The sequence below is a fragment of the Electrona antarctica genome, assembly GCF_951216825.1.
Source record: "Electrona antarctica genome assembly, chromosome: 4".
Classification (NCBI taxonomy): Eukaryota; Metazoa; Chordata; class Actinopteri; order Myctophiformes; family Myctophidae; genus Electrona; species Electrona antarctica.
The window spans coordinates 18,822,617-18,839,948 of NC_136809.1; the positions used below are offsets into that span (position 1 = coordinate 18,822,617).

General features: G+C 41.3%; 2 protein-coding genes across 4 annotated transcripts in view; one reads left to right on the forward strand and one right to left on the reverse strand.

Annotated features, from left to right (window-relative positions):
• Nucleotides 1-129: 129 nt before the first annotated feature.
• LOC306921104 (TBC1 domain family member 24-like) lies at nucleotides 130-14,563 on the reverse strand. Of its 3 annotated transcripts, none has more exons than XM_079498218.1 (12): nucleotides 14,528-14,563; nucleotides 11,978-12,191; nucleotides 8,913-9,061; nucleotides 8,413-8,674; nucleotides 7,617-7,730; nucleotides 6,429-6,845; nucleotides 5,658-5,897; nucleotides 5,153-5,308; nucleotides 3,764-3,827; nucleotides 3,271-3,369; nucleotides 2,778-3,078; nucleotides 130-561 (listed from the first exon to the last, which is right to left on the reverse strand). In XM_079498218.1, the coding sequence occupies exons 2-12, from the start codon at nucleotides 12,175-12,177 to the stop codon at nucleotides 380-382; spliced, it is 2,184 nt and encodes a 727-aa protein (XP_079354344.1). In that variant the 5' UTR covers nucleotides 12,178-12,191; nucleotides 14,528-14,563; the 3' UTR covers nucleotides 130-379. The 3 variants fall into 3 exon arrangements, 2 of the variants coding, with proteins under 2 accessions (XP_079354344.1, XP_079354343.1); XR_013789737.1 differs by lacking the exon at nucleotides 14,528-14,563 and having other exon boundaries at nucleotides 422-561; nucleotides 2,778-2,867; nucleotides 3,007-3,078; nucleotides 11,978-12,237; XM_079498217.1 differs by lacking the exon at nucleotides 14,528-14,563 and having other exon boundaries at nucleotides 11,978-12,237.
• A 2,281-nt stretch (nucleotides 14,564-16,844) lies between these two features.
• stx8 (syntaxin 8) overlaps nucleotides 16,845-17,332 on the forward strand; it is an 81,662-nt gene continuing 81,174 nt past the window's right edge. The window contains exon 1 of the mRNA XM_079498767.1: nucleotides 16,845-17,001. Coding sequence (XP_079354893.1) covers nucleotides 16,985-17,001 — 17 coding nt within the window. The 5' untranslated portion in view covers nucleotides 16,845-16,984. The remainder of the gene's footprint in view (nucleotides 17,002-17,332) is intronic.

The following is a 17,332-nucleotide window of genomic DNA, read 5'->3' on the forward strand; positions in this document are numbered from 1 at the left end:
TGTGTGTGTGTGTGTGTGTGTGCTTGCGTGAGTGTGCATGTGTGCAACCGCAATAGCTGACAAATTTGCTGCATGCATTTTAATAGTCGCAAAATAATTGCAAATGAGTTGCAAAATATGACAATAGGCTACTGCATAGAAAATGTTTATGTTATGTTAAAACTTTTCCTCATACGAGACAAAATGGGTTTGCCTTACATTTCAAGAAAGGCAATACTCAAGCTAACACTTCATCCATAATTGTGCATAAAATACAAATTGTACAATAAATATTTGAAAATGACACACAAAAATCAAAGCCATATGGAAAAACAAATAATATCATTGTCATGGAAAAAACTGGTTCAACACTGAGTTCAAAGGAAGTCCTTCTTCTCTCTCATTGATATCCATGAGTGAAATAACGAGAGAAGGAAATGCAGTTCTGGATCCCCCATACTTCCAGGGAGTGGATCTTGAAATGTCCCCGGCAGAGTGGGATGCTCTCAAACGTGTCACATCGCTCAGTGAATCCTGCCTGGAGATCTGCTTGTAGGCAGAGAGCATGACCCCCATCGCCACCTGAGGAAAGCCATACACACGTCAAGCCATACCTTTGTGTGACATAGAAGGATGAAGCAGGTGATTAATTACGGAAAAAGTTAAAACACGGATATACCGGTAAGAGGTTTCTGCCCGACAATATGCACTCATCCACTCCCTCTGGAGTGGAGTGAGTGAGGAAATATAGTGGCCCCCCTCATCATCAAAGTTGCCCACCCCTGCTGTAAAGCATGGGGCTTCAACAGGGGCTACTATTGGGTCCTCAGAGTTACTACTTTGGGGGATTTGGGGTCTCCAAATCTTTTTGTCATAGGAACTCTTTCTTTTATTTAAATTAACCATTTGAAGACTAGCATCCTATCTATTCTGAGGGGAACATTAGGCAAAACTTGCCGTTTGCCGTGTTGTGAGCTTGTAGATTGGCTATTTTCAGCAAAGAGGTTTGGTGTAGACGGGAAAATAGCAGACCAAGTACAGAGGTAAGGTCAGCATCTTGCAATAGGTCTGGTCCACAAGATTCGCTACACCACCAGGATACACATGTACTTGTCTAAATACTTCCTCAATGTCATGAAGTTCACACCCACAACACCAGAGGGAGTTCAACAAACCATGTGCAACCCAGATTCGGCACAAACATGGGACTAAATTCATGACACACGCCACTATGCGTCGCAGTCCCGCCCCCTTTCAGAGCGATGAGGGCAACAGGAAATTTAAAGGGATTTAAGCCTCGAACAAAGCCAACATCATGATATTAAACATATTTTGGGGGGATACACAAATAATTAGAAAGAAGAAAAACTCTAAAAAAAAAAAAAAAAAAAAAAAGTATTGTACCCTGCCCTTATTTTCTTCTTTCTAATTATTTGTTCAGCCCAAAACAATGTGTTTATTGTCATGATTTGTCAACTCGGCTGTTGGCTTTGTCTGAGGCTTAAATGTCTTTAAATAAATACTTTTGGAAACGTCTATGGGAAAATGGGAATTATTTCCTGGTGTCCATATATGAAGATCACAACACTGACCTCATATAACCCTGGATAACCATACATGGAGAAGACTGGATCATCACCTAGATCTGCATATATGGAGCCAACCATGCAACTCTACATCTGACCTCAAACCTCAGACCCTTAGATCTCCATATGGACTATGGAGATCCACCCGTCCTACCTGTTCTGATATGTTGTACTGACCTCATCAAACCCTGTACACTCAAGACACGCATGCTCCATATGGACAGTACAGAATTCATTCCATATGTTGATTTGACCTCCCCATGCCAAAGTGCCAGCGCTCGCCCAGCAGTCTGCCATCTGCCGTCACCCAGGCGGATGCGTGCACACAACCCTTTAGGGCGAGGTCGCTTCTCGCCCTCAGGGCGTCTTACTGGTTACCAGTCTTTTACTTAAGTAACAAATGTGAGTACTTTTTTCCATCACTGTCTATTGGAACAATGAATCACGTCAACACCTTGAAGACCCTAACAGGAGCCCTCGTACAAGGTTTCTTCGACTATGCATGCACCTCTTGGTACCACAGCACCTTAAAGGCCCTTAAAACAAGGCTCCAGACTTCCCAAAACAAACTGGTCAGGCTCCTATACTTGGCCTCACCCCCGAACCCACCTCACCCCTGCCCACTTTGACAGGCTGGAATGGCTTAGGGTCGACGACACAGTACACCATCTTGCAATGGGTCTAGTCCACAAGATTCGATACACCACCAAGATACCCATGTACCGTCCACACTCACAACACCAGAGCGAGTGCAACAAACCATGTGCAATCCAGATTCGGCACAAACAAGGGACTCAATTCTATTCGCTCCTATATCACCAAAATGTGGAACGCCCTACCTACAGTCATTAAGACATGCGAATCCCTTGACTCCTTCAAAAATCTGAATCCCCCCACCCACCCCTTTCCCCTCACTGTATATGTTTCTTTTCCCTTTTTACCTCCTTTATGATGAATTCCTGTTCTGTTCTTTGGCTATATAGAAGTGTCTATTTGTACGTCTCTAAATGTTTTGATTAATTGAACAAGGTGGACCCTCTTGTAAACAAATGCTTTATTGGGTCTTTGTATTGAGTTGTGCTTGAAATGTACTGTAATTCTGCAAACTGTTAATACATATTTCATTTTCAATCAATCAATCAATCAATCAATCAATCAATCAATCAATCAAAGTCTTCCGTTATCACGCACTGCAATATTCACTCAACTTACCAATAACAACGCTATTGTCATCTCCTGCTATAAACATGGATGCTTGTTGTGCTTTGGGTCTCTTGGGGTCTTTGGCGGTCAGGGGTTCCTCTGAGGGAGAAGTGAAAGGTATGGTCAGGTAGCTGGGGTCCTGAGGGGTCCCAGCTGGACAGGTCAGGGCAGTGGTGGTCACTGCAGCGCTGTCATCGGTAGAGTGGCTAATACTGGATGATTGGGAGCTCGCTAGTACCTGTTGAGGGTAATGTCTCCTGGCCATGATGTTGACCATCGTTCGCTGATAGCGTTCCATGCTAGGACGAAGCTGAAGAACAAATCAGACATCTCGGTTTACATTTAATAAGTCATTTAAATACTAGTCATCTAAGCTGCCTTTGCAATGATAAAATTGGTTCCAAATGTGGAAAATAATAATAATAAACACAACATCTCAGTTTTTCATCAGTGCACAATTAATGATAATGACAGCTAATGTAAAATGTAACACATTGCTCACCATGAAAACAAAACTCTCTCCAGTTCCAAAATACATGAGTCCTTCAGACTCTTGCTTTTTTCTTTCTATCAAATCTGTTGACAAGAATGCCCCGCAGACCTGTGGGATGCCAACAGGAGCATTTCAGTATCATATGATTGATAATAATTTCTAGTCATAAAAAAACATAAATAGTGCAAGAAACAAAGATTCTGTACATTTAACAATCACAAAAGGAAATATTCAAATCCCTTCACCGTGATCAGGGGATTAAGCTCCATGATTTATTTTAGAATTGACTGGCGCGCACAAAAGTAGCTTACTGTACTTAAGTGTAACCCTGTTAAATCGTAGAACCCTATATCTGTAGTTTGATGGTAACAAGTTGTATTCACAGTTCAGGACAATTATTATCTGTAAGCATTTATAATACATCAATGATAGATATTGATGTATTATATATTGAATAAGAATAAGTTATTTAATTGAATTGAGTGTCAACAGTCCCACTTACCTCTTCATCCACAGTTTTGAGAATCAAGACAACTGGTTCATGTCCTTCCATATGAGAGTAGAATCTATATGGGAGAGAAAAAAATACATGGATCTGATCAAATCTGATCGCAGTGCGACGCGTTTTGAGCTTGTAGATCAGCAATTTTTGCTATATTTGAATTGAAATCCTGAATATTTTTTTGCTATTTTTGAATTGGAATCCTGAAAAGTAACCTTTTTTATTTATTTTCAAATGCATTTAGTTACAGTTAATACTAGTAATTAGCTGAAATCAATAATATCTCAGTATTCTGATATTAACCTGCGGGCCGCAATAAGTTATGGTGGGGGCCGAATGTGGCCCCCGGCCCCGGCCGCCAGTTGCCCATGTATGATCTATGACCATAACTAAGAACCTATAACATCTGTCTAACATTAGAATATTGGTACAATGAAACTATAAGTACACACTATAGAATGCTATGTCTATATAGGACATTATTGTCCCAAAAACACCACTTTTCATGATGACCTGTGGAGGTCACTTGGCTGTGAGACCTAAAACAACATGTTGACAGTGAAAACAATCTCTTTTTGTTATGTAACAGAAACTGAGTGAGTTTTCCATTGCTTGGATTATGCTGACTTATTGGTTTTCAGAAGTTACTGAAGCATTGAATGGGAATATGTAAAAATAACAAGAAAGTAGATATAAATGGTAAATTAAATGGTGCATTTATATAGCGCTTTATCCAAAGTGCTTTACATAGATTGTGCATTACATTCACACATTCATACACCGATGGTGGGGTAAACCATGCAAGGCACCAATCTACACATCAGAAGCAATTAGGGGTTCAGGGTCTTGCTAAGGATCACTTCAACACTAACCCTGGGGGCGCCTGGGATTGAACTGGGAACCTCATGGTTCCCATCTGGGTTCTCTACCCATAGATATAAAAAAAATAGATGCCTCATTGGCCAACGAAGGCGCCGCGGAAGTCAAGCAGGAAGTGCAGAAGGCCATGCGGAAGGCACGCTTGGCAAGCGTCCGCTTTGCTTCCGCTATGCTTCGCAAGGAATCTCGGGAAAGCTTGCCTCCATGTTGCCTTCAAGAGAGAAAATAAATAAAATCCGCATATCCAGTCGAGTAAGAGTCTTTGTTTAATGATCAAAGTGCTCCGCAGCAGCAGTCATACCAGACAGACAAACGCGTTTCGGCGCGCAGGCCTTCGTCAGTGTCAAAATTGACACTGACGAACTGCCTTCAAGAGAGACACACACCCCAGCGCCGAAGGAGGCGCCTACCTTTTTGTCTATACCGGCTACTCTACCCCTCGAGCCACTCCTGCCCCCAGAGTTAGTGTCGATATGAATTATTTTCAAGGTGTTAGAGTGAGTCACTTACGAGGCCAGGCTTCTCTCGTGTTCAGTGGTACTAAACAGTCTGACGGGACTGAAGAGGGCGAAACGCTCTGGTATCCAGGCCCAGACCACCCTCATCTCTGTCCCCGTCACAACACTGGAGCTGAAGTTGCTGAAGTCCACCAACTGGACCGACTGCCTATGGGAACATATACCACAACAGGTAGTTTGAGTGAATGCAAATTAATACCTAGTACACATAGTCTGCCAAAAAACAGATGAAACATTAAACAAAAGCTACAATGAAGAATATAATAGCCTGACATCTGAATGTTTCCAGCTTTGTTATTCACCTGCAGTAGAAAGCCCCTCCCCCATACAAATTGTTCTTCCACCGGAGGCAGGCTAATTTGGAGATGCAGCATTTATCAATTTCTCCTTAACTTTTGCATTTATTTCCCCAAAAAGACCACGTGAAATTTCCCATATACAAACATGTGATAGCTCTAATGCATGATTGCCTCACTCCATTTACTTTTCTCACTCACCTCCTCTGGTGACTGCTGACTCCCTTCTGCATCAGTGAGTTCCTATTGGCTTTGAAAAGCCAATTTAGCTCTTTCCGGGTGGCCATCTTGGTGGTGAAGGCCCTTTCGAGGAGCTTGTCGATGGTGCAGTGGCGTGCTATGTTCTGCACGAAGCTCTCCATGTCTCTCCTGAAGTCCTCCACGTCTGCCACCCGCGATGACACCGACACTTTGTAGAGGCTAAGCAATGCCAGGGCCACCCTGAGGATTGTCGCTGTTTAGTACGTTTGGTAGAATCCCGTTTAAATATGATGATGACATAAGAAGCCACGCAAACCTGGTTTGGGGTATTGTTTCCATGCCAAATACTATCTCCCTCTTTAACTCTCTCTGACTCTCTCTCTCTCTCTCTCTCTCCCTCTTAATTTATCTCTCACTCTCACTCTGACTCTCTCTGACTTGTCACTTTCTCTCTCTCTCTCTCTCTCTCTCTCTCTCTCTCTCTCTCTCTCTCACACACACACGCACGCACATGCACATGCACATGCACATGCACATGCACATGCACATGCACATGCACATGCACATGCACACGCACGTGCGCTCGCACACGTGCGCTCGCACACACACACACACACGTGCGCTCGCACACACACACACACACACACACACACACACACACACACACACACACACACACACACACACACACACACACACACACACACACACACACACACACACACACACACACACACACACACACACACACACACACTGTCATTCACCCACCTATAGAGGACCTTGTATCCTTCCAAGAGGTAGACGTCGAGCACTCGGATGGCATATGTGAACGGCAGGCCGGCGAAGATCCACATGATCCAGTCGGAGTAGAACTCAAACAGGTTCTGGTGGGAGCTGGCGATCAGCTTGCGGATGCCACGGCAGTACTTGTTGGCCACGTCTCCAAACGTCATGCAGGACGCCCGGTAGGTGAGGAAGGTCTGGTCGATGTAGCGCTTGTTGGGGTCTTTGTAGGAGATGAGTCTGCTGACACCATAGAAGCACTCGGCCTCGTCCTCGCTGAAGTGCAGGATGAGTGCGACCAGGGCGGGGAGGATGGGGCAGAAGTTCATGTCCGGGAAGTAGTTTGCGAGGCAAAGGAGGATCCTTTTGACGGAATTTAGGCCCGCTTTGTTGAGGCAGTACCTGAATACATACGAGGAGAGAAAACAATGTAAACTGAATGAAATCTTACTTTGAGTCCTCCACAAAACCTTTCCGCTGTAACAAGGACAACCTGTAGTAGAAGGGTGCAGAGTAAGGCGGTTATATTTGACCACCAACACTTGGACCTTTCCAGGTTGAATCGTTGGTATTCCTTTAATAAATGATCCTGCATCGTGGCTATGAGTTTGCAGCCTTTTCATTTTGACTACCAAAGTGTACCACGTCCACGTGTCATATTATGATTATTAGAAATGTATAGATGACGTTTTGTAGTGATTCGACTATACAGTGTATTGAGTCATTGTGGACAAAGTGACAGATAGATCTATATTCTCAATTGGAATGGCATTCGGCCACTTACGGGACTAAAACACTTCTTTATTGAAAACTACCGACTAATACATTGCACAAGCACAGTCTCTCTAACATTTGGGGCAAGAGGGTAAGGACCTCACCTGGTGTCTCTGAGTGTCCACTGGGGGAAGGGGACTAAAGGCCTATTCATACTCCAGTTTTAGGTGATAAGGTGACCATCAAAAACTACAACATGACGTCACACCGCGGTGGTAAGCGCTTCACGGCTCACCAAACACATCTCTCTGTTTTTACTAACGGTGGTTATAACCTAAAACTGGATTATGAATAGGCCTTTAGACTCTCGTAGATTGAAAATGTCAAACTCAATAAAATGCATCTATGAGGGTCTAAAATCTCAGGCTAACACAGTCAGTCACATAGTGTATCTGGTACCTGGGTATGTCTCCCACCTCCATGTATTCAGGGACAGGGTGAGAGCTAATCTTCTGTTCCCCAAACAGCTTTTTGGCCACATCATAGTACACGTCCTTTTCTGGAGAGACAGACCTATAAAAGCCACATGCATGTCAAACAGATTTCATTTTTATTTGATTCAGCACAGTAACAATTGGATTTACGTCAGCATTTCCAACACTGAAAAAAGGTTTTAGGAGAAATAATCAAACTGCCGTACAACCAGTGGTGGAAGAAGTACTCACATGTGTTACTTAAGTAAAAGTATCAATTCTGCAATGTAGAAATACTCTGTTACAAGTAAAAGTCTAATGCTTTGTAATAATAATCGAAGTGGAGTAAAAGTACAATATGCCTTTGAGATGTATTGGAGTTGGAGTAGTATTGAAAATTGGAAATACTTCAGTAAAGTAAAAGAAAATACTTCAAGATTATACTTAAGTACAGTACTTGAGTACATGTAAAAAGTATAAAACCAGAAAAATCACTAAGACGCATAAGAGTCCTCCATTTTCGATGAATCAAAACATTTAACCCGATAACACTTTTTTCTTAACCTTATCCCTTTCCTTACACTTATTTTGTTTTAATATGTCATCATGACTTTAAAAAAAAACAAAAAAAAAACAGATATCATGGGGGGCATTAGGGGCCCAAAATCGGTGAAAAATGTGGGTGCTGTTGTACCATGAGGTGCATGCATAGTCAAAAAAACCTTGTATGAGTGCTCCTGTTGAATAGGTTACTTTTGTTTTGCTTGACCTCCGTGCCTAACCTGGAGTGGATGCCATGGATAATGTGGTAGTAGGCCTTAGCCCTCAGCGTGTGGGGCATGGCCCAGAAGCCTTCGCGGCCCATGGTCTTCAGCGTCTTGTGGTCACTCTCCAGGAGCTGCTGGTATCTCTCCGCAGCCTCCGGGTCGATCTTCTCCCAGTCCACAAACTGGCCATATTTCATCCCGCAGTGGGAACTTATCTCCCAGTTGTCTGACTCAGAGATGGTCATCATGGAGACCGACTTTAGGCTGCTTCTGCTGCCTGCGTGGTTCAACACACAATGGAAGACTTATTTCACTCTATTTTTTCCAACATTGTGTAAGAGTATACGAGCTTAGTAGTGTGTGTGACTATGTGTGTGTGTGTGTGTGTTTCAACCATTGCAAAAAAATAAAAAGAAAAAAATATATATATGTATTTTTCTTTTGCATGGAAAATATGCCCCTCCCACACAATTTTAAGCAGCAGATGTTATGACACATTGTATTGTTGTTAATACCGTTGAGATCTCTGGAGTGCTTGTTGCCTTTAGATTTGGACTTCATAGAAGACTTCAGCGCTCCCCTGTCTCTCTTGGTGTCTTCTGTGCTCACTGTTCCCGAGGCAGAGCTGGAGTATCCCTCTGATGTCTCATAACTGTAGAAGGACCTGTGTGTGGAGCAGCAGTCATTTATCAGTGGTAGAAAAAGTACTCAGATTTTAAGTGTCTGGAATTAAAAATCAAAGTCTGGAATAAAAAATGTACTTGAGCAAAAGTAACAAAGTATTGGTATAAAAATATACTTAAGTTAATGAAATATATAGGGCTGAAGTGGGTAATGTATGTTTTGTAATAATAATCAAAATCTACAAAGTAACTAGCAACTAAAGTTTTCAAATAAATGTAGTGGAGTAAAAGTACAATATTAGGATCCGAGATGTAGTGGAGTAGAAGTAAAAATAGCCTATTGGAATTTGGAAATACTCAAGTAAAGTACAAATACATCAACAACATTGTACTTAAGTACAGTACAGTACTTATGTACTTTCCACCACTGTCATTCATGTAGTAAACAGTAAACCAAACAAATGAGCTCAGAATAGACTGATCAGGGTCATATTAGGGAGGGATGGGGCCCACCGGCCCAGAACCCACATACCGTAGGTATATGAACCAGATCAGAGAGCTCAACTGGCTCCCAGTAGAATCCAGGTTTACCATGGCCAGTCTAACCATGGTTCATATAAGATCATATATGGTGAGGTCCCTTATATTTTTAAAGACGGTAAACGAGGTAAAGACACAACGTTTTCAACATGCAGAGCCAGTGTAGCAAATGTGAGCCGCCCCTCCTGCTTTTAAAAGTAAAGCAGGCAGGGGATCATTTACTATAGGAGCCACACATGGCATGAGCCCGAAACCAGTGTCAAACTGGCAACCAATCTGAGGTCTTTTAAAACGACAGACAAAGGCTTGTCTATTAGAAAAGGTTTCCTAGAGGGTTATTCGTGGGTCTAGGATAGATAAGGGAGCACTTGTGTTATGCACCGGTATTTGTTTGTTTGTTTGTTTATTTTCACATACAAAAATATTTAGGAAATGATACACAAGGTCAATACAAAATGTGAAGGAGAAAGCCTAAAAACCCTCCAGGGGCTTGCAAGTGGCATTCTCCAGTTATGTTTATACATACATATTTTATTTTATTTTTTTGTTTAAAGAAAATACTTCATCATGTTGAACATGCAGATCTTAAACTTCATCATATTGAACATGCAGATCTTAAACATTAGAATACAGATACAATACAGGGACAGTGAGAGGACAAAAATATACTGTATAACAAAAAAAGCACAATAGACAGAAGTCAGACAATAAAACCGCTATAGGAGAACATTGAGTACACAGGTTAATTTAGCAGACCGTATGGGAAGTACTTGGTGGTTAGGAGAAGTGATTTTAGAACCTTCTTGAATTGATGAGAAGACAATTGCCATATATGTAAAGGTAGGGTGTTCCATATTTTAGACCCTCTGAAGCCTATATTAAACTGAGATTGAGACATACGGGCATTTTGGGGTCTGAGGTGATTTGAGCTACGTGTTGGATAATCATGAACCTGAGAATTATAACAAAATAGATTATGGAAAAAGGTGGGAAGGGTTTTCCCCAGTGAGCCATGAACAAATAGACCAATTTGAAGATGGTTCACTTAATTGGTAAACACTGAGGACACCTAATCGACTAAATAAAGCCTGAGAAGAATGTCTTGGATGTACACAACTTATTGTTCTTACAGCTCGTTTCTGAAGACGGTATAATGGCTCAAGTTTGGTCTGATGATGTACCGTAGTTACTGTCATGTGTTTTGTATTGTAATGTAGGCCTATTATTCATTTATTAATCTGGAAAATGTGAGGCGACCTCAATGGAATAGGCGTTAGTCCGACATCCCATTAGTCCAGCTACGTGGCCGGTTAAGCTCACCTGTGGCTTCCGTGTGCGGTTAAGGTTATAGGGTTTGGAGGGCTCTATGGTCGGAATATTGGGTAGTCGGATTTATGGGTGTCGGATTATGGATGCCGGACTAACTCTGCCCACCTGAAAATAACTCCCTGGACTTTCTTGTGTAAACCTCGAAATGCTGTAGCCATGCTGCCATGCAGGTGTTAATGCTTTTCAAATAAATCAAATCAAAATCAAAGTCTGTATACCTATTAGGCTATTACTGTATGATTCCTGAGGCGATGATGACCTAGTCAGCCTAGTGGTTAAGGCGCATATCACAAACAGGCTTGAATGCAGCTTGACAGCTAGTCGCAGGTTCAACTCCCGAGCCTGATGACCGTTGCTGCATTTCTCACTGTACTATCCAAATAAAGGCAGAAAAGCCCAAACAATATCTAAAGATGTTTGTTATGATTCTTGTTACGAAGGTTAGTTTATAGCCTATACCTATAAGGCAAGGTAAGGCAATGCAAGGCAAGTTTATTTGTATAGCACGTCATACACAAAAGTGCTTTACAGAAGGCATAAAAAAACATTTAAATACAAATAAACAATATAGGCCTAAGTCATAAATTATAGAAGTAAAAGGAGGCACAAATGTCAATGGTTAATGTGTATTTGTTAATTTGTTTCTCTGTCAATTAGTACTTGTTGTTTTCCTATGTTGTGTTGAAAAAAGAAAAATGTGTGGTTCTATATACATTGAATTGCAATTGAACAGTTTGAACAGAAATTTCAGAGCCTCAATAAAAATACATTGCAAATAGTTGCACTTTATCAAGGGAATGTGTGCAATATCTCTGTTTTTTATGTTGGTGTGTTTCATGGTGTTTTTCTTTTTTTCTTTTTTGTGAATGTGTATATGTATGCATGTGTAACTCGTCTCTATCTCCAAGACAAATATAGACAACCTTGTACCTTGAACCTTGTAGTTATTGTTTTACTTATTCTCGCACTATCCAGAATACATTGTCAGATTCGATGGATACATAAAATTATCATCAGCTTAAATCACTTCTTGAAGGTTTTTAGACGAAACATGTGATCAATCAAATAAGTGGTGAGTGAACACGCACCTGGAGCGAGGCCTGAGGACGGTCTCCTCTGCCGTGGTCTTCTTGGCATCCTCCGGGCTGTAATAGGAATGAGATCTTTGTCTGCTTCTACCTCCTCCTCCGGTCACAGAGCTCACGTCCGAGCGAGTGGATATGTCCATTGTGTCTAGATCCGTGGTCCCACAGTTGGCAAACTCTGGAATTCTTGCAATTTGAATCATGGTAGCTTCGTGTTCTTGAGGAAACGAGGAGGAACACATTATATAGCAAGCCCACTACCTATAGGCGGTGCTGTGTTTACATGCCATACATGCCATATGGGTTTTATACAGTAGCCTATGAGACGGTGTGTGTGTGTGTGTGTGTGTGTGTGTGTGTGTGTGTGTGTGTGACGTGCAGGTCATGTGAGTGAAGAATATGGTGGTACTGAATGTTTGTGTGGTGTTTTTTTATCTGCTGCGAGTGGAAAATTCCACTTATTGTCCTGTCCTGTCACCTACTGTGGCGACGCTATGTCTGCTTCTGTTAATATGTTATACCTGTATATCTCCAAGTCAAACTTGAGCTCACTCAACTCTTATTAGTCCAGAGTCTAGATTATATACTGTATATATATATATATATATATATATATATATATATATATATATATATATATATATACAGTATATGAGAGTTAAGAATGTGCTTGAAAGTATAACGAATGGTGCTGAGTGCTGAGGTATTTACAGTACTCTCTTTACATATAGTCAAATACACAGTAGTAGAAATGTATGAGGATGTATACAAAATATGAAAATATGTATGCAGAATTGCAGATAAGGCAGGGGGGGACAAGAAAAAACAGAATAGGGTCAGCAGGTACTGTACGGATGAATATGTACAGACAATGTGTACTGAGTGTGTGTGTGTGTGTGTGTGTGTGTGTGTGTGTGTGTGTGTGTGTGTGTGTGTGTGTGTGTGTGAGTGAGTGTGTGTGTGTGTGTGTGTGTGTGTGTGTGTGTGTGTGTGTGTGTGTGTGTGTGTGTGTGTGTGTGTGTGTGTGTGTGTGTGTGTGTGTGAGTGCTGTACATATATTAGAGTACTGAGTGACATGCCTATTGTACCATGACATGAAAGCATGTGCCATGATTTTGCAAATGTAACCTTTCTGCACTATGATATTTGTGTCCTTGTATACGCATCTCCTTTGTGTGGACATAAATAAATGGTTAATATGTAAGGCCTATGTATGTTTTATTTATTTTCTGTGTGTGTGTGTGTGTGTGCGTGTGTGTGTGTGTGTCTGTGTGTGTGTGTGTGCGTGCACGTGCGTGTGCGTGTGCATGTGTGTCTACTGTCTACTGTATGTGTGTGTTCATCATTGATTAAATAATAAATATCATATCCCCCCCATCTCAGTTCTGTGAGACATCTATTCCGGTGCTTCTCTGAAATGGCCTCATGCATACAATCTAAATGCCAGATTAGCTTCTGTTCCACGAATTCTAAAAAGGTTATTATTCCAAACAACAGATGCGTGTTTTCATCCAAACACAGACACTGTTTGGTTATGAAACAGCAAACCTCAACGAGTTAGACTGTATGGGGGCTCTCATACACTGATTGCTGACAGAAAAACATATAGTTTATATACCATGGGGTCGGCAGCCTTTTTGACACATGCCAAGTTTTCATTTTCTTAATCAGTGAGACATATGATCAACATTAAATGTTGATAATAGCAACGTTTCTGACTATTAACTATCACCAGTGTACCGGTAGGCCTAATACAATTTTAATTTCCCTTAAAACCTTTTCAAAAACCTCCAGTTGTATAAGCCTTTAAACCTGAAATAAGTGAGATGTGGACACCGTATACATTCTCAAATTTGATTCTATTTAGTAATAATTTGAAGTAGACAGACAATACAGTGCACATTATATACTTACTGAGGAAATGTTCCAGATGCCGTTCCATGGTAGTCAGGTGACTATAGGTTAAAGTGTCATAATGGGCTGTCATAAAGCTGACAGTCTGTCTCCAGATTGTTTTGGGGAGAAGTCACGTAGCTGTCGTAGCATCCTTGGCCATGGTTGATTTTGGCTAGTCCGTATTTATCTCAAGGTGGGCTTTATGCCTTGGGTCAAGTATAGCCTAGGCCCATATTTCCAATGGCATAAATCAAGGGTGCCCACACTTTTTGGACTTGAGAGCTACTTTCAAAATGACCAGCTCAACAAGATCTACCCACCAAAAAAACTATTAAACCATTGCTGAAAATAGTTTAAATATGTATCTGAGGGGGCTTTGGAATACTGGAGCTGGCGTTACATATAAGACAAATGCACTTGGAATGCGAAATAGAGCGGGAGAAATGGAATTGGTATAGGGGTTTGTTGTATTAATTTGTAATGCTACCAAATTACAATGTTTTTGTACACAACAACACTCTTGAAAACAAAATAGGCCTATTGCATTGTGGGTTTGAGCTGACCCTTTTGATGTCAATCAATCAAGTCACCTTAATTAAAGTGGCAGATGCCACTATTTCAATTAAATATTCCTTAGGCACATGTCATGTGATCTACCTGCACAGCCTTTGTGATCTACTGGCGACTTTTGGGCACCCCTGGCATAGATCAATCATCAAGGCCAGGGCTGCAGAGGGTTACAACTGATACGAGAATGAGAAAAATACAATTCATTCACACGCACGCACACGCACGCACACGCACGCACGCACGCACGCACGCACGCACGCACGCACGCACGCACGCACACACACACACACACACACACACACACACACACACACACACACACACACACACACACACACACACACACACACACACACACACACACACACACACACACACTAGCTGTTGCATCACAATAACACAAATGTGTACATTGCATTCCTCGAAAGGACTTGCAGGTAGGCAGTGGCACCCCCAAGTTCAAGGTTGTACTTTATTGTTACATCTACAGGTAGCTGAGGTAGGCCTACATTAGCCTGGCTAATAAACCAGACCGAATCAGCCGTTGGCAAAAAATAAATTGCCTGCTGGTGGATTAAGGTCTGGAGAGGCTCAATTGTACGCCCATTTCCTACACCAGAGAACTGGTGTGGCCAATCGGGACACGGTATGCACTATGGGCGGGCTTTGGTACATTGACGTTCAATGCTTGAGACCTTTGACTGACAGTAGCTCTAACCAATTGCGTCAAAGAGAAAATGTTTGAACCCGCCCCCCGGGAAACAAGATCCATACACAGCATCTCCAGACTCAAATACCACACGACAGTGTGATTTGAGTCTGGCTTATTAGCCAGGCTAGGCCTACATAAGAGTAAAACATATTTTGGTTTGGCATCCTTCCGACAATGTAGCAGCATATACATTAAACAATAACAACAGAAAGACAAATGTAAAAATATTAAAGAAAGGGAGAGAGTGCAAAAAAGATCAAGTCAACAAGCTGGCTGGCGCTATGCAGTAGCCTACCTGCAGCAGCAAGCAAAACACATCATTGTATGCAACCTTACGTTTTTGCGTAGGCCTACTGCACGCCCTGTAGTTCTTCCACATGGCATAGAGGTAAAAAGTGAACACAGTTTACAAATCTCTCCTTTGTCTACAAAATTGTGCCGTGATGTTTTTCAGAATCAGAATCAGAATCAGAAGACTTTATTGACATGACATGTAAACATGTTAGGAATTTGGTTTGGTGGACAGCAGAGTGCAGTTACAACATTAGGACAAGTGCAAAACAGGACAAGAATAGTGAAAAAAATAAAGTGCAGAGAGTTCAAGTGATCAGTTCAGAGCACAAGTCAGTCCATTCCACTCTGAGTGGGGGTGGAGGGAGGATAAAGGGGGGTCAGGGGGGGACACCAGCAGCGTTGAGGAGCCGGATAGCCGTGGGGGAAAAGCTGTTTTCCCACCCTGAAATATGATCATCAGGTATTATTATTATATAAGGAGAAATATTAGTTTTTCTCCATAAAAGTGTACAGTAGGCCTATTTGTTAAAATGTCGTTATCATGTGGACACGCCCACCAGTTCATTAAGTATGATTGGTTTGCCTGGTGGGTGGTGATGGATCTACCATGAACTGAAGCTGCACCCACAGCTGTGGTTGTATGATAATTAAAGGGAGAGGGGTTAGGGAAGGGGATGATAATCATATTGTGATGTCACTATATCACTGTTTTTTTCATTGGCTTTGCGTTTGACTGTCAAGGTTTCAGCCCCCAAGAAGAAACCCTAAATACAAAGGGAATACATCATTGCACATAACAACCACAAGGGGTCTAGAAAATGAAGTAGCCTACTGTCACCTCATAAACACATGAAAAACTGGAAAAAATACAAAAATCACGGCACTCCATCTTTAAAGATGGGGGCGTGCCCCCCTTTCACCCCATAATGTACATGTTTTTCCCTTCAATTCTTTATATGATTTCCTGATTTTTTTTTTATAGAAGTGTATATTTGTACATTTTTATATGTTCTGATGAAATGAAAAAGGTGTACCCTAGCTGTTGTTAACAAGTCTTAGTGCTTCATGGTTCCACAAAGTAACAGTTTTTGTATTGACTTCGTTTGAAATGTAGGCCTACTCATTACTCATACTGTGAAATAAAAATTCCATCAAAAATCAATCAATCAATCAATCAATCAATCAATCAATCAATCAATTATACAGTCATGTACTGTTTCAGGGCTAGAGCAATATTGGTCCAGTAAAGGTTCTTTAAATAGCATACATTTACTTTAATACGTTTCTGATTAAAGTAAGTATTTATAGAAGTATTTGACATCGTTATATTGTATGCAAAATAATCGTTTCCATATTTGTGTGTGTGTGTGAACCTCTCCGCAAAACAAACGAAAAAGATCCATCCAGCGCACCGTACTGACGTCACACCCAAACAAGAAGCAGACTTCTCACAATTACAATTAGATTTGCCTATGGTTTTTGTTTTGAAACGGAATACCATTAAACCCTAAACCACTAACCACTTACTTCTGATCAAAATGTCCCAAGATCCGTGGTAAGTAACCAATTTGAGGTCTATTCTAAATTAGTTAAACTACATGTTTGTTTTGAAATGACTGACTGTAATTTAAATCCCTTCCTGCTTCTGGTTTGCTAACATGCTACTACCATGGCTAACACTGGATCTTGTAATGCAACCAACATTAGTGTAACTCTATGCATTAGTCCTTCATTTCAGTTATATTTGTAATCAAAATGTATACCACATGATATCAGAAGTCGCGTTCCTGGTTAGCGTGAGAAAATGCCTTTCTAGAATTGTTGTTACATTCAGAAAAGGCTGCACTTCTGGATTATATTAAGTTTTTGATTGATTGATTGATTGA

Excerpts from the sequence above, each read along its gene's own strand:
- LOC306921104 (XM_079498217.1), bottom strand. The coding sequence starts at position 12,216 with ATGTGTTCCTCCTCGTTTCCTCAAGAACACGAAGCTACCATGATTCAA. Across the intron at positions 5,309-5,657 it reads GTCAGCAGTCACCAGAGGAG|GCAGTCGGTCCAGTTGGTGG; the intron begins GTGAGTGAGAAA and ends ATGTTCCCATAG. Across the intron at positions 562-2,777 it reads TGACAATAGCGTTGTTATTG|GTGGCGATGGGGGTCATGCT; the intron begins GTAAGTTGAGTG and ends GGCTTTCCTCAG.